The following is a 22,577-nucleotide window of genomic DNA, read 5'->3' on the forward strand; positions in this document are numbered from 1 at the left end:
CGGACTTATCCAGAGCAGATTGTGGATAAATACTTTTTTTCATCCTTCTATTTGTAAAATAGTTAAAGACATGCTTGTAAAATGCATTTTTGGCAAATTCTTCCAAAGAAAATGTTATCTAGAATAAAGAATTGACAACATATCAACAATTCCATCTGGGCAAGTCTGGAGAATATATCTAAGGATAACCATACACCATTTGGTGAATGCAGATGCTTCTGAAGCTGAGAAAATGATTCAGGAAAGGGCAGTTAGACAAGTACACTGAATTTAAGCTACCAAACGCTAGACCCAATCCACATCTCTTAAAAATAAGTTACTAAATATATTCCAGTTTGTAACATTCTCTATGAAATGGGCTTTTAAATGATGTGTAATTGAATGTAGTGAGCTTTGAAATGATTGAAAATGGATGACGGTAGTATGATGAACTAAAGAAAGTATAGACATTTTCATCAAGTTTTTTTTTAAATGTATGTTTACTTTTTGAAAATACTAATATTGATGGACCAAAATACCCCCAAAAAATCTCAAAATTGGTAGGTAGGTAGATGCAAAAATGTAATTTCAGCCTGTGGCGCCTGGCCTTAAATATAATTAGTTTCAGAAATATGGACACATCAGTCTTGTATAATTTGTTTAACTGCCAGTCAGGTAACAAACCATTGTGTCAACAAAAAAAAAAACAGTCAGATTTAAGAGACTTTCTTTATTTTCACCCTTCAAGAGGCATACATCTTCCAAAAATATTCATGACAAAATAACTTTCCTTTCAGATATATTAGCATTTTGCCTCTACAGCGTTTATATACAATATCTGCATTGAAATTCATAGTGGTATGAATATAAAGAGATTTTTCATTACATTTCATCAAAAATTAAGACTATACCAGCATAGTCAATATCAAAAATCACCTTCCATATAGTTCCAGGATAAAAACAAAAAGTATTTTAAAAATAATACTGACATTATAACACATTTCAAAGAACTGGATGGTACACACAGTAAACATCCCTATCCATTTAGCCTATAGGCTGTAGTGTAGAGGCATTGCTGCTTAATTCAAGTTTGTTTATGTGTAAGAAATATAAAATGGACCAAAGTCATGCATTACACACAGCTGAATACAAAAAAAACCTAAACATTCTGCGATGTAAATAATATGCTTATATTCCTATAATGAGTCAGGTACATTGAACAAATTAATCAAGCTGATCTGAGCACACAAAGAAAACGTATAATGCTTAAAGGCTCCTGACATCTATCTAGAACACAGGACGAGAAACTGTTAAGTGCTTGGATTCATCTACAGTTAACGTTGAACAGCAACGCTTAAAAACGATGTCGTGCGGTAAAATAAGAGAGGACAAGTCCAGCCAATCCTCATAAAGCGAGTACAGGCTACATCACAAAACGTTATCAAAACAAAAGGATTGATTTGATAACAGAATACGCATCTCACACATTTGTAACATACAGCATTCTCCAACAAAATACGCTTCCCAATTGCTGAAAAGCATCAACATCTTCTGTCAAAGAAGTAATACGTGAACATCATCTAAGAATCCACAGATGTTTGTAGCACAGTGACAACAATTCTTGAGAGCATCTCCCTATGCTTTCAGAGGCAACATTTCTAGGCATCTCCCATATACTATAGTGCATGTTGACAAAAGTGGTTTTACCAGTAAAATGAGCGGAGTAATTTAGTGTGAGGTGGTATTGGGATTATCAGTAGAGATAATAGCTGTTGTGGGGCAATTTGGAAGAGGGCAATAGTGGTTCTCATTTGTGAAGAACATTTATGAGTTGAGGATCTGAGAGGATTAGTGAAGTCAGGTTCTGAATATGAGGGGGCTAGATTCACTGTGCAAATCTGTAATGATGTAAGGAAAGTGACTGTTGCACTCTTCAAGTATGACTTCCCAGACATCTCATCCCTCCGTGGGCTACCTGAAAGAGTGTCTGAAATGCACACTCCTCCGCTTCAGTTTCTCTGGGTTGTGTGAGGCCATGTGAGAAAACTCTCGGAAGATATCCAGGTAAGTAGTGTCTCCTGAAAAAAAGGATAGCAATGTAACAGAACATTATCATCAAGAATTCCATTCAATCGATCTGGTAAATAACAGTAGGCCTACCGTACAATAATGTGGAATTTGAGTATAAAAAAAAACGACATCGATTGTTCAAAACCTGAAATGATTTTCAAAAATGACAGAGCCTCTAATCTCGATAAATCAAGAGGAACAAAACCACAGTCTAGGGACCAAGACGCTCGGCTTTACTCGATTTCTAAATTCTCAAGCTTCAGTTTTCTGGTGACCATGGTTACAGCCAGTCGAACTCCTTTCGACCTCGTGAGAAATTCTCAGCTTGACTAATTAAAAATAACATTCCAGTCTCTTCCTGTGTGTGTGTCTATGATCAATGGCTCATACGAGAGAAGACGTCCTCCCGAGTTATGACATCGGCCAGTATTGAAATCTGACATGATAGATGTTTTCGCGATCTAAAAGTCATATTCCTATTACCTTCCCAGTGTAGTGAGAGCGGCTTTGTCATGACGCTACGTCATATCAACCAGATTTCTGCCTACTTGAACGCCAATAACTCAGATACACGTGAAAACATGAAATGACCCCGGGAATCAATAGAACATCACTCAGAGATGCACCAAAACAATTAAACATTCAAAATGGGTGAACCTTTTCTTTAAGCAGCACACCACCTACAGGTGAGAAATTGAAAACAAAGCGCTGAAACGGTTTTGTAAATCACTAATGTTATAGGGGCAAACTGAATTCATCATAGAACTCATTTGAATCCATACTTGAGTTAAATGTCAGAGGACAACGTTTCTAATCTCTGAAAATGTGTTGACTAATAGGTACAGTGCCAGTTCAGGTTAATGCGGTTAGTTGTAGTGACAGAGGGAAAGTGTTATAACGGTGATATATAAAAGAACAGAATAAATGAAGCAAGAAGCAGTGGGAGAAGTCAAGGCTTTGAATCACATCTTTCATTTATTTTCAGTATTTTCTCATTTTAGAAGATATTAGGAAAAGGGAATGAACATAAAACGGTAGCAGTAGTGTAACTTGCACAACGATATCCAGAGACACGTGTTCTCTAACAATATACAAAGAAAATGTACAGATTTAAGTCAGAAACACAAAAATGAAAATACAGAAGATAGAAGCAAGCAGTTTTAAGTGTTAATAGTTTTTAGCATATTTACAGCAGAACAGTCACCTAGTCAACCAATAGTTTAATCAATCCACTGACTCATACACTGTACAACATGTAAACCTTTAGTGGCTTGATGCAAATCATCGGCATTGTTTAGTCATAACATTGTTTCCCAGATATTTCATAAGAGTCACTACTCTTGGTCTCATCTTCTTTTCTACTCATTATTTTCTCCTCAAATTACTTGAACTTTGTGTGGTCTTTGGCTTGAAGTAAACTCAAGCAACACAAACGCAATGCCAAACATAAGTTGTTACTAGCCTTAAGCGAGTAAAACTAATTACATTTCCTGTTTAAGATGATTTCAAAATGGTAGTAAGCAACTGCACAGTATCAAATTAAACCTGGGCACTGTGGTCACCCTCTCGCTATGTACACACGGCATGTATAGTGTGTACACGGGCAGTGCTTACAGAGAAGGGGGTATTCTGTTGGTATTCAGAGGAGCTAGAGGGAAAGCTGGCATATTTGCATGGACCAATCTTTCTCTCCCGTTCTCATAGGCCTGGGAAACTATGCCTGTATATTATGGGGTATTCTATCCAATATATCCGTTTTTAGTTTCAGTTTGATTATAGACCACAGATCTAACTGATCTGTAATGTCTTTTTATGTACAGTTCTCATGATTTGGCAGCACATCACGCAGTTATTTTCTTTTAACAATATATAAAATATTACCATACACAGATTAATGAAGTAAACAAAACCAACATGGCTTTGAAAGACCTGGGCACCGGCAACCCATGCACTATTCAACCAAGAAAACCCAGAACTAATCTAATACTGTATAGCCATGATACATCAGAATACCATAATAAGTCAATATTTTCAACAAACATATACAAATACTGTACCCAATACATGTGAGTTTTCATATTATAAATTTTAAAAAAAACTTCCATCTCATCGCAGTTTAAAGTAAATCTAAGTCATTTTCTATTATAAGATTGTGAGTTGTGGTTGTCTTTTCCAAGAAGAGAGGTGAAGAAATGACAGTGAAGGTTAACTGGCCTTGTGCGTGTGAGTGCTCAGGAAAATAAAATCTAACAAAATATATCCAGTTAAAAAAATACCATCTGCATCGTATTGATAAAATGAATACAAAAAATACAGAGTATCTGTATTTAAATGATCATTGCACTATTGCTCTGGGCAGTTCATCATAAATTAAGGGAGAAAACCTACACTACTAAATGAAAATACCGAAAAGTAACTAAATGAAATTCAAATCATTGTTGGTAGGAAAAGTGCATAATGTTGCTTTAAAAATCTATGAAATGATAAAATAATCCATATCATCTACACTCAATCACAGTTGTTCCTTAGCTTCATTGTTATCCTGGCTAATCACCATAATGAAATTCACAAGTACACGCCTCTTTTTTTTCACACAGCGTGCGTGTACTGAAGAACCACCTCATGCCACAACACAACACAGCTGGAGCAGAACCGACAAGCTAGAACGACAACAACTTTACAGGTCTTGAAATGAAGGTCTGTTTTTATGCCCTTGACAAGACTACCCGTGTGCTGCTTTGGTATTGTTACATGAGCAGGCAGAGTAGCTTGATGAAAGTATCGTGCAGCATATTGGTCTGATCTGGTCTTTGGTTCGGAGCACACTACCCTACCTTGAAAACCGCACGCAAACACCTGTCCCCTCTCCAAATGAATAAAGAGCAGCTGAATTAATCCACTTGACATGGTTATTAGGTAGGTTACATTATGATTTAAATTCACTTAGAAAGTCGATTATAAAGTTGGTCCCTAACCATTTGTTGACAAATGACCTAACTCTGAACTAAATGTTGCCAGTCCAATTAAACAGTACAGTTTTGACATCATGATAAGAGTTAATGATACTGACATCCTATGCCGTTGATAAGGAATAGTAGTTGGCATATTCTGGTCTGGCCTCGTTTGAACAATGTTAGTCTGCAGCACTGGGTGAAACAGGTTTTTTAAGAGAAGAACCATAAAGCTGGGCGGGACAGCAGCGTGTAGGGAATCTGGTAGAGAAATGTGTGTTTTGGACTATGTTCCTTCCTGCACAAGATTCCCGACAGGCCTGTCCCGCCACAGTCCTGGTATGCTATTGGCTTCCCCTCCAACCATGACCAGAAAGGGAAAGACTGAACTGGACCAGGAAGTGTGACTGACTTCTAGCACTCAGCTATGTTGAGACAGATAAACTCTTGTATGCATTTCTTATACTGCTGTTCAGTGGGGCTGCTGGTGGGGTATTGACCTGGCTGGCCGAACGGTCCCTCCGACTCCCGCATCTCCTCGTTCATCCTGGCCAGACGCAACCTTGGGGGAAAAAAGGGAGGAGGAAGAGAGAAGGAAAGAGGGAGGGATGGAACACAACATGTCAGATGGATCCACTCATACTAGCCAGAAGTGAGGAGCTACAGTCGTCTAAGCAAGCTAACCCCCGGTCATAACATGTATTTCAAAGGATCGTGTGAGGCTGAGAAAATTGAGGGACAAGGGTGTTGTGTCCCACTGAAACTCACAAGGTGACGATGTCTGCGTTGGCTGCCTGCACAGCGATACTCAGAGGGTCCTGGCCATCCTCGTCCCCGTCGTTCTGCGTGGCTCCTCTCTTCAGGAACAAACACACCTGCCTGTAGAGGGCAGCATGGAGACGGATCAGACGGGAACATGTACTGAACACTCCCACATTTGAATCAGCATAAACAGAACTGGACCCAGCAGCTTCGTCCCTTATGCCATCTAGCCCGAGGAACAATATGAATGTAAAAAAAATAAAAGAACCGAACAATAATCTGCCTTGCAAGCTACATCATTGTCCATGAAAACTATTCTTTAAAAATGTTCACTAGTGACTCAAAAAGAACATTGACGATAGTAAGGAAAGAAACAGGGAACGTGTTATGCCTTGGCACTACTCACCCTGTGTGTCCCAGATATGTGGCGTGGTGCAGTGGCCCCCTCCCCTTTGCGTCTCTTTGGTTGACGTCAGCTGCATTCTGGAGCAGGAACTCACAGGCTATCAAAGAGCCCTGGAATGGAACACACAGACGTTGTGAGGCTCTCTCCATATGGCCAAATAAAGCGCAGATAAAATGTGACAGAATATTGTGGTTAGTAAAAAAGCACAAGCTGACGCACACCCAAAAATGTATTAAACTGTATTAAAATAATTACAGAAAGTCGCACACTCTAAATATGCTCCCAATACGTTGTGCAGATTTAGAATATTGTGATCATGCATAGACATCCTGTATGGGATAGATGCACACATTCATGTATGTTGCAGTGCTGTCAGTTGAGGCCACTGAAGAACATTTCAGCAAGATGCCTCCAGCACTATTCATCGTGAACGACAAGGACTGCCTTTGCCAGTGTACTAAGAACAAGCCTGCCTGTTATTACAATGGCTCACCCCAATCACAGCCTGTATGAGTGGGCTCTTGCCATCATCCTCGTCATGGACGGAGTTGACCTCAGCCCCGTGGGCCAGCGCCTCGGCCATGACTGGCAGGTTGCGTGCCTGGGAGGCCTTGTAGAGCAGCGCCCCAGGGTGGAGCTCACGCCTATCCTCTGGGTCCGACTGGGTCTCAGGCTCCGGCTCCATCTCAGCCTCTCCGCTAGAGTCCTCTGACACCTCACGCTCTGCAGAGAGACAGAAGCAGCAGAGTTACAAAACCAGAACAACAACCGCGACAACTAGGATTCAATACAACTTTATTTATCCCCTCAAGGGCAATTAAGGATGATTGAGATCAATTGTCAGGGTTTCTGAAAATGGCATTTCAAAACGATGGCTGAACATATATGTTGCACATTTTTCCCCCATTCCATCAGTTACCCGTATGTGTTTCTCTTACCCTCCTCTGTGACACTGTCCACCACTGAGCCGAACACTAGGATGTCTGTGCTGCCGTCTGTACTGCCCCCCAGGCCACTGTCACTGCTCAGACCTGCAGGGCCAATTGGAGCCAAGCCATGGTCACGTTAGTGTTGCTTCTAGTTACTTCACTTTACACACCACATAAAGGATTCAAGTATCTCTGTGGTTTAGGGTGTAGTGTTTGTATATTAGACGGGTAGGTAACTTACTACGAGGCCCAGATCCCGTGTCGAAGTAAGAGAAGAGGTTGTCCAGCTCATCTGGACAAAACAGTGACTCTCGCCGGAACTTCCTCTCTAGAGCTGAAGCCGCTGTTAAGCACAAGGAGGGAATGTGTAAATGTCTTATGTACTGGGTTGTCATTGTCAACTGATGGTTTAGCACGATGGGGAATAACGAATACAAAGATAAATAAGGTATCCTTTCTCTAGTGGCAGGAGAGCAATTAGAGTACCCGAGGAGAGGGTGGCAGGGGAGGCGCTACCAAGCTCCTGCCGATATTTTCGTCGAGTCTTGGGCACTGTGGTGGCACTGTTGTGTCTCCGGCACTTCTTCACACTCCACCGGCGTGCTGACTTTCGCCCGCCGTTCACCAGCACCTCAGTGGCCCCCAACTTCTTCAGGAACTTCTTCTCCACGTACTTAGATTTGATCCACGCCTCCTTCTCTTGCCTGCAGAAGATAGCATGGAATATTGATTGATCACAATGACCCTAGCATCTAACCATCAAATATACACAGTTGCTCAGAGGACATTCCCAGTCTCCACCAATTATCTTGGGGGAAATAATTGATCTAAATATTCAAGGGGGAGGTAGAGGCATTTGAAAAATCAGGTAGAGGCATTTGAATAGGGTGTGGCAGTTCTTACCTGGAACTTGAGGGCCCTGGTTTCTTCAGGCCCTGCTCCTCACATGCTCCCTCATAGATGTGGTTGATGACACTGTTTCCCAGCTCGCACATTAACTTGAGTAACTCAGGTTCCCATGAGTCCAACGTTAGAGAGCGCACCTTGGAGCAGTGAACCCCCAAACTCCTGCAACAGAGACCGAGATACAACTATTCTTAACGTGATGGCATTTGAATCCTGTATGTCTTCAAGTTCCGTGGCTAGAATTATTATTGGGTAAGAAGCATTTGAAGTTAGTGTTGCTACCAACATATTTTTTTCCTTGCTTTGCTTATAACATTAAGGCGGCAGACGTAATAGCCTCCCCTAATAAGCAACACAGGAAGCTCCATGACAGTTGAAAAGCTGCAGTAGGGGTTTCAAATCACACGGGCGTTATCCCCTTGGAAACAGAGTAGCTGCCCTCAATGTCATGCAAATCTCCGCTCCACGAACAAAACCTTTTGGTATCCAGGCAACTGCTGCGCTGCATGCCAAAAATAAAAACTGCGTGAGATAGTGTCTCTGTATCCCTCCGCCACGCTAATGGGAAACCTCATGTGATCTCACCTCAGCACTGTGAGAAGACAGGCTCTGAGAGAAACAGATCATGAATATTCAGCAGATGGTCCAGAGGAGGTGGGGATTACATAAGCGTTGATAATTGCTGCATCTCTGCAGTAAACCGTAAATGGAGGAAAACTTTCCCCATCTCGCCTCATGCTTGACAAATACCCTAGCGGGGTACAGCTATGATGAATGCAGTTCTAGAGTCAACAGAGCCACAGTATTAAGGACAGACAGGTATTAGACAGGAATCTCCGGCTTGCTTTGGCCCGGTTAGTCAACAATTGCGTACTTTCACCATTAAAGGGATGCCATTATATTCAGAGTGTCTCAGTGCTGTGGTGCTTATCGTCTAACTCCCATCCCGTCTACTCACTCAATGAGCTCTCCCAATCAAACACAGCATGATCCCATAAGTAGAGTTAAGCAGCCTGGGGGGGGCAGAACGTGCCCTATACTAGCAGATGACAAGGCTAAGGCACCCTTTTGGTCATTGGGACTCTTTCATATTCTCAGAGCCAAGAGACCAGCACATGGTAAGAAACATGGTCTGAAACAGTCACAAGCGACCCCTTAAAATGACCCCTCGCCCTACGCTACAATCTGCTGCTACTACATTACATCCATTGATCTACAACCAAAAGGAGCTTAGGTCTAGAGTAGACCATACAACAGTATGCGTGGCCAGTGTAGTATGCCTTTATGTAGTCGCTCTCGGCAGGCCAAGCTAGCTATACTAAATTTATACTAGCTAAAACAGAGCTATAATTTTTGAGCTAATATATTTAGAATATAACTCATAAGACTATAGCTTTTATTATGCTCTATATAAACTGAGGTGACTCAGATGTCTCCAGTCCATCCAGACACAGTGCCTGTGGATGCCAGAGCAGGATGCCCTGGCCTCTATACAAACTGACATTACCTGTGGATGCCGGAGCACTCGATGCAAAGCAGGATGCCCAGGTTGATGGAGGCCCAGCGCGGGTCAGCCTGGCCACAGTCACAGCAATACTCGTTGCCCGGGAGACACTGGATGCGGTGCAGAATACTCTCCCCCCTCATGCTACGCTCCCGAGGCTCACTGGCCGAGTCGATACTGCTAACAGACGGCGAGGCGGTCCTGTCCAGGCGCTAGTGGTGAGACGAGACACGCACACATGGCAAAAAGCGCATAACAGAGGCATGCAATCATTCTCTTGAGGCATGATACTCTTGATTTTAGATAGCTCACAAATGACTATCACTTCATGCAAGTATATAAGCTTATAAATGACGTGTCGTGGTGAGAAAGTGAAGAGAATATCATTGTTTGTTTGACAGTTATGTTTACGATAGATGGACCAACTGACCTCGACATAATGGTAGTCTGGGCTCTCCCTGTATGCCGAGGCAATGCTGGCCTGCACTGCTTGGATCCAGGCTAGCCGAAGCTTGTCCGACTCCGCTTGGAGCATACAGCTCCTGTAGAATGGAAAGACAGCCCCATATTACAACACACAGTCTCTCAACAGTACAAAACGATAGCCCCTTGGCCCTCTTAGAAGGAGGCGAATGATTTAGAAGAAATCTTATTGGACATTTTCTTAAAATGTCACCTCTAGGGATTTAAATAAATTGAATGCATGTGTAAGACAAATCCCTCGGAACAAAGGTGAATTGAGTTTACAGCTCATTCCTTAATAGAAGGGCACGAAGAAGAACATACTTGGTGGGGGAGACAACCTCGAAGCAGAACCTCCTCTCGATGTCCTCACAGGGCTTGACAGAGCAAAGCCTGAGGTCCTCCACCACCACCGTCAGGGAATCCTATTGGTCAGTAACAGTGAAAAAGGCCCGGTCAGTCAAATCAGTTCAATTATTCATCACACCAACATTATGTCCAATGTGTCCTGGAGTAAAGTAAGACATGTCGTTTGGATTCCCAAGTTGAGCACCTTTCCCCTTTTGAGCCAATGTGTATATGAGTACACTGACGCTCACATTCTATATCCCACTATGGATTCATGCGAGGGTCGATGTAAGGCCGTAGGATGGGGTTAACACACGCAGCCATCCATCGCAGTCTTTGGACAGGACTCTTGAGGAGTATCCTGTAACGGTCCTCTGCCCTAATGCAGTCAGTGTTAAATGAGGGAGGGTTGCGTTTCGCCAATGTAGATCACTGTGACTTTCAGAGCAGCTCTATACCCCATTAAAGTTGCACTCAAACCCCCCCCCCAGGACCTATAAAGATGATAGCTGGTGGTTATGTGGACTAGCCTTCAGCTTCTTCTGATAGACCAGCTGACTGTTCTGGATGGAAAACCACCGTCTGAAAAACAAGAAATGAATAACAGATGGATGTTAAATGGATATGTTTCTACAGACAGTATATATATTATAGATCTCCACTATGTCCTGCGATGGGGATCTCTCTCTAACCAAGGTAACTCAATGCTAGCAAGTACGGCCATTGGTTTCCTAGTGAATAGACTGTATTTCTTTAGTTCCCTATGGTATGTCTTGATATCCTATACAATATCCACAAAACATACCATTGCCAAGGTAGAGACCAAATCAACAGGATTACTGTCATACTGCATATATAGATTTGAAGCCAGAGTGTGGCTGGTTTAGTGATGGCTACTCGTCAGTCATCTAGTTACCGGTTCCAGGTCTTGAAAGCATTGCTGGCCCTCTTGAACAGGTACCCCTCCATCACCACGCCATTGGGAGCGTCCACGTTGAACAACTCCACCTTTGAGTCGTCATACGAGAAGTCCTGTCAGAGTTGAGAGAGACAAAAAGGGGACCCCAAGTTAACCCTGTGGCCACTCAACATAGGAACAAATGAGGGTATTTCACTGATCAGTGAGGGAACGCATTTGAGAGGGACAGTGACTGAAGCAGTGGTTCTCAAACTCCTCCTCGGGGACCCTAGCCGCTCCATGTATTTGATCGATTCCAGAGCTGGTACGCCTGATTCAATTCGTCAACAATCCCTTTATAAAAGGGGAATCCGGTGAGATAGTTCAGGGCTACAACAAGATTGTGAAAAGTCTAGGGGGTCCAAAGGAGAGGTTTGAGAACCACTAAAATGGAGTCTCTTCTGTGCTTTGTTGAACTATGACATCACATAAGATCAGGATGTGATATAAGCCCTCCGTGAAAGATGCATAAAGTTGTGCAGTCATGTTAACACAATTCACGTGTGTGCGCATGTGATGGGAAAAGTGTGCCGTGCATCGTCACAGAGCGATTCACTGTGCCCTTTAGGAACTCCCATCTGAGATGTTCACTCTGACGCAAATGGTTGTGTAAGCATCTTCTGGCTGAAGAGAATTACTACCACCCCTACCCTTTTCACAGATTCTTCATTTACACCAACTACACACTGAAAGGCAGCTACTCGAGGTTCAGTGTCCTAGTGCAGTCCGTCGGCTCAAGTCTCAGCGGAATCATGAATCCTTGTGCCAAGTCAGACAGTCATTTGGTTTAATTTAGAAAGTAGTAGCTAGGATGTGCATCCTTCTTGAAATAAAGGCATGTCTCACAACACAGACCAACATGTACAAAACCGTTACCATGCCTTCAACAGAAATAAAGAAACATTTTAGTGCCTGTGCTTAGTCTGGCCCATTAACCACATTGGTAAAGCTTCCTCTGCCAAGACACAATTGTCTCATTAATGAATATGATGAAAGAGTTCTCAGAGAAGGAATATGGAGGTCCACTGTGAGACAATTTTTTTATACCTTTATTTAACTAGGCAAGTCAGTTAAGAACAAATTCTTATTTTCAATGACGGCCAAGGAACAGTGGGTTAACTGTCTGTTCAGGGGCAGAACGACAGATTTGTACCTTGTCAGGTCAGGGATTTGAACTTGCAACCTTTCGGTAACTAGTCCAATGCTCTAACCACTAGGCTACCCTGCTGCCCTAATGGTAAGAAAGAATCAAGTATTAAGAAAGAATAAGAAAGAAAGAATAGGTATTAGATTAGAATCATTTGATGTCCTGAATCTTTGCCTGTGACACTCACCCATGGACAGGTGAATAGGTACAGAACATTGATCTAGCTTCAGTTTGGGTTCTTTTTCATGACAAATACACAAACAACCTATTGAACACAATCTTCCCATCGTGGTCAAGTTCCATCTGAATAAATGAGTTCTCTAATGAAAAGCAATAAAAACGGTGAAGGTTTGACGACTCTGTCCAATCTGTAATTTCTTTCTTTTAGGACGATTCAGAATAGCTCCATAGCTGACCTAGATAAACGAACGCCAGTGACGGTGCACACAGTCAGATCCCATCCGACACTGTGATCAGTTGAGTTTCATAACGGGGTATTAGCAGCACTGAGCAGGGCAGCACGCTATTAACTACTAGTCACTCCATGTTTGAATGATACAACTACTACTTTTTTTTTTAAATCACTCATTTTGACGTGCACAAATATGCGTTGTGCAATTTGTTGTTACAGTCTGATCTTACAATGTGTTGCTGTTGACCATAGACTAGCCTATTTCTAAATATGCTGTTCAATACTCCATGACACAAATGAAAAAGTCATATTTTTATGACACAAAAAAATATCCGTATTCAAATTATGGGTCTCCTCTCTTCTCAAAAGGTCAACTCTCCATAAAGCAACATAATGCAAATGCAATCAAAACAATACAAAGTAGAAGTGAAATAAAAATGATTAATAGACTATAAAATAAAGCTCAACCCACCAGAGTGTGGTCCAACCGTCCAAATATCTTCATTTTCAAACGTTTTAAATTATCCAGCATTGGACATGTAAATAGGCAAACCAAAATATAACAGAAAATGTAGAAACTCTAATCAAATGCTCAGTGAATAGGGATCGCTGTCGAGCTGCAAACGAAACGTCCGTTAAGTCCTCTGATCGCTGAACAATTCTGGGACTGTTAGTACCGCATCGTGAATAACTACCCTACACAGACATGTGCGCGCTCCACAATAGCACCTGCCTGCTGCCGTCACTGTGTGGGTCTTTGGATTAGATCTTATTATCATACAGCTGCCAGTTTATTCGCGGAACGTCGAACTTCCAAATCAGAGTTGCCTTCAGTCGCTCTAGACCCAAAGACGTGCAGTTTGTTAAAATGACACCAGAATCCAGGCTGCGCTGGTTGGACACTTTTACGACTCCTCAACACTCGGACACCGTGAGTGTTCTGCAGCGCGCAATAAATGGAGCCCGGCCCGCGTCCCTATGATTCCATCTGGCAACCAGCCCAGTTAATCAAGCAATCACCACTGAGAAGCTGAGACTTTGCCATCGACCCGAACAAAGAGTAAACTAACTAAATTGCAAGCCACTACAGAAAACATGTCAGTAGCAGCACATTTACCATATAGTGTAGTCTACACAAATATGCACTTATCAATTAGTCCAGCACCCTTCGAGAACGTTTGTCCTTACCATAAACATAATGCCTTTAGAGTAACCCAACACATGTTATGAAAAAGGGAAGCAAATATTTCCTGTATGCAAGCTAACCGAACAATAAAGGCCATTCATTATTCATGATCTGGCATCATGCAGAGGGGAAATGACTGGCAGTTCAATAATTCAACAAGAATAGAAGCAGAGCATCTTGTTAGCAATGTAGTCAGGTGGGCCACCGTGTTAAAAAAAAAACAAGAGACAACAAATGGTTCACAATAAAGGCTACTTTAACTTCCTTTTTATTTATTTATTTACTGTTAGAGCTTTGTTGTGTCCCCGTAAACTTAAACGTAGGTTATATGAGCTGATCCTTGTCCGGATGCAGGCAGCAGCGTCGCTGTGCCAGATGAGGGGGATTGGGAGCTGTGGAATGTGAAAGGACATCGAAGGGGCAACAGCAGCCTGTGAGATAGTCAGACATAGAGTTGTGTATCATGGCTCTGGTCAGACATATTACACCAATTAGTAGGTGCAGATAACTCAAAAGGAATCTAACTATTTACTGGTGCAATCCCATCTGTGCTTTATTTGATAAGTCTATTATTGAAAGGAGACTAGAATGGATGATGCATGGATGTTGAATGGATGTTGGATGCAGGTGAAAACCGTTAATTCCAGCAGCCATGTTCCACAGAGGACAGAGGTCAGAGGTCAGAGGCTACTGAGTACAGAGCTGTGGAGGGCTTATGACAATGTTTTGCTCTCCATTCGAAGAAGTTATAGGGCAAACTAACAACATATTTATGTAACTTTGAGAAGGAACCCCTCAACACTCTCCAATATCAAAGCCCCGGGTCTCCATCGGTCAGAGCAAAGCAATGTGGGTGTCCGACTCTCCACAGGCTTTCCTCTGGACCGACAACAAGGCCCACTATTGATGTACTCTGCCATTACCCCTCCCTTGGATATTGGATAGAGAGAGACTCTGCCTGACTGAAATGTGAGTGTGTAAGATATTAAGATCTCATTCTCATCATGAGCATCTCAGGATCCCTTGGTTAATTAAGTATGTGCTAAGTTCCCTTGGAAAACCCCTCTCTGATATTGTTCCAAATACGACTTCAGGGGAGAAAATTTCAGGACTATCAAGGAGTGGCAGTTAGCGGCTGAAGGGGTAATAAAATGTGCCTTTTAGCCTCCTGAGTGTGTTCTTGCCCAAAGCCATTTGAGACAGTTTACACAGAAATAAGTTGCCACTTTTTTACAACAGTTACTTATTCATGTCCATGTACTCATTCACCTCAGCAGTACATATGCCATTTAACGGTCCAGTCGCAACAGCAATCACAGCGGTGTGTGTGGCCTACATCATGCAGCTGATAAACAATACACACAGATACTACAAGACGGAGATTTTGATCAGGATCAGCCGAGGCGCATGTCAAATGAGGCAAGAACACGCTAAAGTCGACTACACTAAACTAAACTGGACTGGGGAGGAACGTCCTGATATCTCATCCACCTGGTAAAGGGAAAGGGGGGAGACCTAGTCAGTTGTACAACTGAAGGCATTCAACTGAAATGTGTCTTCCGCGTTTTACCCAACCCCTCTGAGACACATATGCCCCCTCACTCTATGCCACATGGGCCCTGGCCAGGACAGGACAGTTGGTGGCACTGATTAGCCATTCTGTCTGCAGTGACATACTACACCACTATTGTCTGCAGCCAGCAAGGATCCTCTTGTCCCCTCATCCCCAAGGTGTCATCTACCACTGACTAACCTGGCACCTTGCCTTACCAGCTCTAGCCTCAGCCCCACCCACACAACACAACAGCCTGTCTGACCTAATCCGGAGGCCCACCTGGTTAATTTAGCTCTCCCTTCGCTGTTGCCATGAGAAACAGTTACCATGTAACCGAGCCCATCTTGAGTGCGTGGACACTGTACAACACTGGTGAAAAAGAACTCCCACATTCTCATTCTCCTAACCACGACCTTTACAGACAAATTAGCCGATTAAGTCTTTGAAATCGCAATCCTGCAATATACTGCTAATGCTGGTAAAAGCCTCAATAATAAATGAGATTGTGTATAGAAACCTCAGGACTCCTGAAATCTTGAATATTAAAGTACTGAAAAGTTTTTTTTTAATGATCAAAATGTATATATATATATATATATTTTTTTTTTATCAGCCTAATTCATTAACAAGCTGTGTGCTAGAGGAACAGTAGACCAGAATGTTGTGACGGTACCGTATTAGTGTTGAGCTGGAGAGATCAAACGTGGCCGAGGACAGAATTCCTCTATTAAACCCACAGTTAGAAATGAATAAGACCTCTCAGGGGGTTGACATTTACAGGCTTTCTCTGCTCTGTTTACCAGAGAGCTCCAGTCACACTTGGTGGCAGCACTTTATTCTCATCCCTCTGCTGGTAATGTCAGGGATGCCCCATTGTCCCATGTACCTTTACACAAGGGTTATTGCTCATGTCCAGATGTGACGAGAAGGACCATCAAATCCCTGTGATATTTAACCAGCTCAGAGCGGAGTATGACTTCAGGGAGGGGAACACAAAATGGTGCCCGTTGTAATAAGGCCACTACTGATTTGTCAAATGCCGTAGCTGAGCTAGAAGGTGATGCTTGAAGTGGCGTGATAACAAACACAATTCCCAATAATATGAAATTAAGAACAAATATCCATCAAAAAGTCCATCAATAAGATTCAACCTTTCTTTGCCTCTGGAATCTACAAAACATCCAGAAAAACATTCGGCCGAACACTTCTGAACAGAAGAGAAGTCTCATGGGAACAGAGCCATCCACTTCAGAACTAAACGGCTGTATATGCTATACTATCCTATGCTATGCCCGATAGCAGTCAGCGCTGAGGATCTGATTGCGTCATATAAATGATTCACAGAGTACAGTTGTGTGCCTCTGCAGCTCCGCACACTAGTGCTTAAGATAACTTCAAAGGGGTTGGCTAATGTTCTCCAGAGGCACTTCTGAGCTGTGCTGTACGTCTGCATCAGTCTCTCACAAGAAGCAGACAACAAGCACGTGAAGTTTAAAATGTACTCACCTGCATGAGAGTCTGGTAGAGCAGATCGCAGCATGGTTAGAGAGAGAGAGAGAGAGAGAGAGAGAGATAGAGAGAGAGAGAGGGCAGCATTAGAACACGCAAGAGGACATAGCAGAGACCAATTGTGGGGTGATAATACAATAATCTCAACTGCTTCATTGTACCTCAGATTATAATTCTATTTATTGGCCTTCCAGCATCTCATAATCTGACTCTAGAAGACAGTGTCCCTGATATTTGAGCTCCTCTTTAAAATGACCAGCCCTATAAAAACATAGCCTACATTTCATTTGTGACCAGATGCTGACATTATGCTCACTGGCTAACATGCTCACAGACTACCACTTTCCAATGGAGTGTGTTAGTTTGACGCTTGCATGAAAAAATAAAACTGATTTTCAGACATAAACAGATTTTTTTAAACTGCTAGGCCCTTATCCAATCTGCCACCTCCTGTTTCTCTGTCTGTGTCCAGACTACAGGCAGTGGCCTGGTGATAAATAGGGTGTCCAGGGCTGCCTGTCTAGCTGCCTGCATGACTGTCTGCATGGCTGTCTGCCTGGCTGTCTGTAGGCAGATGGACAGATGGCCACTGATCCTTCCTGAGGTAAGTAAGTATTGTTCCTGGGGCTCAGTACCCTGAGACTGGAGACTGCAGTGTCTCATTCATATGGAGATCGCGAGGACCTCAGGAAGTCCCACTCAACAAGCCAGGGATTATTCATTCACAACCAGAACAGGACTAGCCTGGTCCCAGATCTGTTTGTGCCTGCCTTGCCAACTCACGGTACTCGTCGTAGACGTTGGAGGACAGCACCAATTTCTTTTCCTTCTAATTTCAACTCGCCCCAAATGTATCTGTGTGTTTTCTGCCAGTTTCACAGCAAACTGACAGCCCGCAGACAGATACATTTGTATCCGTAAATATAGCATGGCACAGTGGACCTGTATCTGAGACCTAAATGATCCATTAAAGCACTAAAATAACATCAGAGGCATTACGTCTACACCCTAACTGTCTGTTTTTTAAAAAAGTGGGTTCTCTCCGTTCTGTACTCCTAGGCTGCGTTTACACAGGCAGCCCCGTTTCGGATATTATTCTCCACTAATGGGTGTTTTGACCAATCACATCAATTCTTTTCACATCCAATCTTTTTCGGAGCTGAACGGATTGGTCAAAAGACCAAAAAATATTCGAATTGGGCCGCCTGTGTCAACGTGTACGGAACGGAGAGAACCCACATTTCAAATGTCAGCAAAAAAAACAAACATACAGTTCGGGCCACAAATCTCAATGATTAGCTAGCCTAGCATACACCGAATTTGATGAACATTCTTATTTACAGTGGACAACACTGGGATTAGCCTCTTAAAAACACTTAATTCCACTTGGTTTAACGGTTAAACCAACGACTGGCCTTTCTGAGGCAGACTAATCAAACGCTGACCAGTCTCCTCCCTAATCCCCCAGTCATAACAGTAGCCAGGTGGTGAATTTAGGATTGGAGGGAGCTCTGCTGTGTTTCCTAAACCACTAGCCAAACTCCCAGCCTAGTCCCAACACAGACATGGCCAACTCACAGAAGACTATCCTCGCCCTCGTTATCCTACTCTTCCATCGTTAACAAGCACAGGAGGCTGCTGAGTGGAGAACGGCGCATAACGGAAGGGCATCAAACACCTGCAAACCATGTGCTTGATGTATTTGATCAAATCAAATCACATTTTATTGGTCAAATACACGTGGTTCGCAGATGTTTTTGCGGGTGTGGCGAATTGCTTGTGTTTCTAGCTCCGACAGTTTAGTAATATCTAGAAAGTAATATCTGACCATTTCACAACAATACACACAATATACACAAATCTAAGTAAAGGAATGGAATTAAGAATATATAAATATATGGACGAGCAACGTCAGAGCGGCACAGACTAAGATACAGTAGAATAGAATACAGCATATACATTCTGTGTTCATTTACACGAGCCCGTTCTCCCCAATTTAATGTGCCACCAACCTCCTGTGCTATCAAGCCATAGATGCGCGGCGCATGGCAACGATAGAGAAGTCATGGCTATGGCACACACGATATGGGACCAGGCTAGCAAACTCAAGATTCCCCAGACCCCTGGATAACTTCCAGAGGAGAAGCAGAAAGAGTGAAATGGCTGCTTGCTTTACCCTCTGCTGTACGGTGGCGTGCTTGTGTTCCATATCCCTCTTCTCCATGGCCGAGTCAATCACCAACTGATCCAACTGGAAACAAGATTCACAAAACACACATGGCGTTGATCACATAGCTGAGACTTGTGGGTAGAGAAGAGGCCAAGCAAAAGGAATGTCCACGGAAGCGCCTCGTTTTAAACAGAGGCAACGTGAAGGAATAGCCGTCAGACAGAGTGGAGCTCAGAGACGTGGAACTGCCACACTTTGAACTGGCAGCGTCCAAATGGGGGGCGTGAGCGAGGTCAATGTTTTGTCACGAAGCGTCTGATCGAGTCTGTCTCACTCTTCTGCATGCTGGACGTGTGAGAGGATACCATGCCGCGGAAGTCTTTGACTAACACTGTTATGGTTCTAGTACTACAGTATATCTGCTACATTTACCACCCAGCACAGTCAGGGATTTTCAACAGATAATGCCCCTGGTTTCACACAGTCAAATCAGAAGGCTAATGCACTGTTATGTTAACAGACGGCACAACAGCGGACAGGGCATCGGTGATGCAACTCTGCCTGGGTCGATATTTTCCATCGGAGCCAATCCAATACTAATCAGGAACCAGGGTTTAGGGCCCGGCGGAACAGCAAAGCTGTAGGCTGGCCGTGGCTCTGGATGAGGGCGGTGAGGGTGATAGTGATGCTCACCTCAGCAGCCAGCTTCTTCATGTAGGGGTCAATCTCATCCAGCAGGTTGTAGCCCTGCTGAAAGAGGGAGTACTGGGCATGCATGAAGGACAGCATCTGCAGGGGAAACAGAGACAGACAGAGGAATACAAGCAATCTATTATTGGTATGTTTTTACCAACGGCAAAACACTTTTACAGAGCTGTACTCCATGTTGTTGGGACTGATCGTTAAGGGCACTTACAGCATCTAGGATCTCAAACTTCTTCTTGGCTTGAAGGACGTTAATCTGCAGGACGGGAGAGAAGTGGGTGACAGTGAGTAGTAATATGGTATGTTACAACTCCGCCAGAATCAGCCTGATCTGATACTGCCGTGCATCGAAACATCTCCCTCTTGTGGACAATAGTTACACTTCACTGATGTCAGAACAGTGACCAACCGTTTACGACACTAGAGAGCTGTGCTGCATGTGTCCTGCAGTCCTGCCTGTCTCTCAGCTTTTATGTATGTTACGAACAAAATAACATTACATCAACATGATACTGCAATGACCTTTATATGAACCAATTATGGTCATCATGTTGGCATTTAAGAAGAAAAAAACATTCATTCAGCTCATTGGCTATCTTAATGAATGATGCAAACCTAAATTAGATCTTGCGCTACATTTGAGGGGTCACTAGAATACATCTCCAGACACAACCGTGACCTTCTCTGCCTTCAGCCAATTAAAACCACACAGGGTCACAAACACACAAACTGCAAAATTAGAGCAGAGAGGACGTGAGTGCCGGGAGACATACTGCAGACAGAGGGAGCCACAGAGATCACACCACATCAATTCTCGTTTCCTAAAGACAGACTTGGTAGCTGTCTAGAGACTGAGTGGAGAGGAGACAACATGTGTGCATGCAGAGCTAAAACCATGCTGAACCACAATATGTGACTACAATTTCCTAACTGAGTACAATGCCACAGCTACTGTACCACCATCTTTAAGGGCCTGCCAGTGAAATCACTAATCCAATTGGTATTTTATTCTAATCTAGACCTACAGAATTCAAAGGCATCTCATCTGTCTAAATTCCTGTTGTCATATATCCCCGGTTACGGGTTCTCTATCGCTGACCTGAAGCACGTAGTCGAGGGCCAGGTGTCGGAAGCACTTCCTGGTGATGCTGAGTGTACCGGTGGCCTCCTCCACCTCGTGAGGTTTGCTCCTGGGGGCCTGGGCGTTCTTCACCTGGGCTATCTCCAAGTCCTCACGCACACGGTCAAAGTGCTTCTTGGTCTCCTTGAATTTACGGACATCCCTGAGAATGAGAAATTGGGGACACTGAGATTGGGTCCTAGGAACAACAGATACCGCATGTGATTTCTATAGTTGTACCTGAGCAGATAACAGGAGTAAACGTGTCTGCTTGTTTCCCAGTCGAAACAGTTCAGAAGAGTTTGTGCATATATTGTCACAACATTTTGGGATGCTTTTGTTTGTTTTGGACTTCGGGAAGGGTTTCCGGGCACACAAAATGTCTCTCTCGAGTCTACGCCCCCTTCGTCCATGATTGGTCAACTGTAGGGGTTCTTCAATAAAGTCTTTGTTGTCATTCAATGAGACAGGTCTCGTTTTCATGCACATTTCTACTTTGAGATATACTGCACCAAACATCTTAAGATGTAAAATTGCGTGACTAAGATCTTCTTGGCACAAACTTCTAAATTAATGGCAGATTTCTTGAGTTAGCTTAGATTAATTATGACTATTTTGAGGAAGTGGATACTGGCTACGGTATCCCAAAAGTGACAAAAAGTACTATTGCCGCTTTTGTCTACTTTTTCAAGCAAAGGTATTTTTAGGGAGTATGCGAACACACTCGTTGGCTAGCCGCCAGCCGAACTGAAGCATGCTGATGCCTTCTACATGGTTGAAAATGACAATACTGTATAATATTATGATTGAAAGATTCACTAAGGACTGGTATATTGAATACATGGTATGAAAATGGCAATACTGTTTGTGGTTGGAGGATTCAATAAGAATAATTCAGTTTGTTTGACACATGTTCCTTATTCTCCCACCCAGATCACCCCAGTTCACCTTCCTATTGGTAGTGGGTAACAAATCCCTGAACCGTGGTTTCAGTCTGCTGTCAGACTAGGGGTTTTCCCAGGAGGTTGTAGTTAAGACAACAACAAGGGCAGGGTCATGACCCCTGACCTTTCCCAGGTAAAAGGCCCTGAGCCTCAGGATAGTTGGTCTGCTTCCCGTTCTCTGACGCGGAGCACTAACATCAAAAATCAGTCAAGTTTCATTCCCCTCAGGTAGGTCCCAGTCTACACAACGAGAGGCGGGGGGGGACAGTATGAGACAGTATGGGACAGTATGAGACAGTATGAGACAATGGAAGGAAGTTGTCTTGAACTTACTCTTTCACAAAGGTGTGTAACTGCTGCTTCACAGATCTCTGGGCTTGATCGAACAGAATCTGAAACACAAAATGAGTTTCCATTAACATGTCTTAATCAGGACTGTGGAGCAAGATGTTCTGAGCTGGTACGTAACTTATTTTGTGCCCACAAACGTAGATACGGAGAGGTTTCTGGCTGTTGATGGTCCTTTAGTAAAAATACGATCTCAACCAACAGGG

General features: G+C 43.2%; 1 protein-coding gene across 3 annotated transcripts in view; it reads right to left on the bottom strand.

Moving 5' to 3' along the window:
• Positions 1-694: 694 nt before the first annotated feature.
• LOC112221805 (arf-GAP with coiled-coil, ANK repeat and PH domain-containing protein 3) overlaps positions 695-22,577 on the bottom strand; it is a 74,556-nt gene continuing 52,673 nt past the window's right edge. The window contains exons 5-24 of one of the 3 annotated variants that reach the window (XM_024384154.2): positions 22,357-22,415; positions 21,059-21,242; positions 20,171-20,215; positions 19,948-20,043; positions 19,261-19,335; positions 17,082-17,093; positions 11,234-11,349; positions 10,848-10,899; positions 10,294-10,394; positions 9,938-10,049; positions 9,511-9,719; positions 8,001-8,165; positions 7,584-7,801; positions 7,339-7,440; positions 7,107-7,199; positions 6,662-6,891; positions 6,169-6,278; positions 5,769-5,879; positions 5,501-5,562; positions 695-2,057 (exon numbers count right to left, since the gene is read on the bottom strand). In XM_024384154.2, the coding sequence (XP_024239922.2) occupies positions 1,951-2,057; positions 5,501-5,562; positions 5,769-5,879; positions 6,169-6,278; positions 6,662-6,891; positions 7,107-7,199; positions 7,339-7,440; positions 7,584-7,801; positions 8,001-8,165; positions 9,511-9,719; positions 9,938-10,049; positions 10,294-10,394; positions 10,848-10,899; positions 11,234-11,349; positions 17,082-17,093; positions 19,261-19,335; positions 19,948-20,043; positions 20,171-20,215; positions 21,059-21,242; positions 22,357-22,415 (2,259 nt within the window). In that variant the 3' untranslated portion in view covers positions 695-1,950. Of the gene's footprint in view, positions 5,563-5,768; positions 5,880-6,168; positions 6,279-6,661; positions 6,892-7,106; positions 7,209-7,338; positions 7,441-7,583; positions 7,802-8,000; positions 8,166-9,510; positions 9,720-9,937; positions 10,050-10,293; positions 10,395-10,847; positions 10,900-11,233; positions 11,350-17,081; positions 17,094-19,260; positions 19,336-19,947; positions 20,044-20,170; positions 20,216-21,058; positions 21,243-22,356; positions 22,416-22,577 lie in introns of all 3 variants that reach the window. The other 2 variants (XM_024384153.2, XM_024384155.2) reach the window with 2 other exon arrangements.

This window comes from Oncorhynchus tshawytscha, linkage group LG22, assembly GCF_018296145.1.
Source record: "Oncorhynchus tshawytscha isolate Ot180627B linkage group LG22, Otsh_v2.0, whole genome shotgun sequence".
NCBI classification, from domain to species: domain Eukaryota; kingdom Metazoa; phylum Chordata; class Actinopteri; order Salmoniformes; family Salmonidae; genus Oncorhynchus; species Oncorhynchus tshawytscha.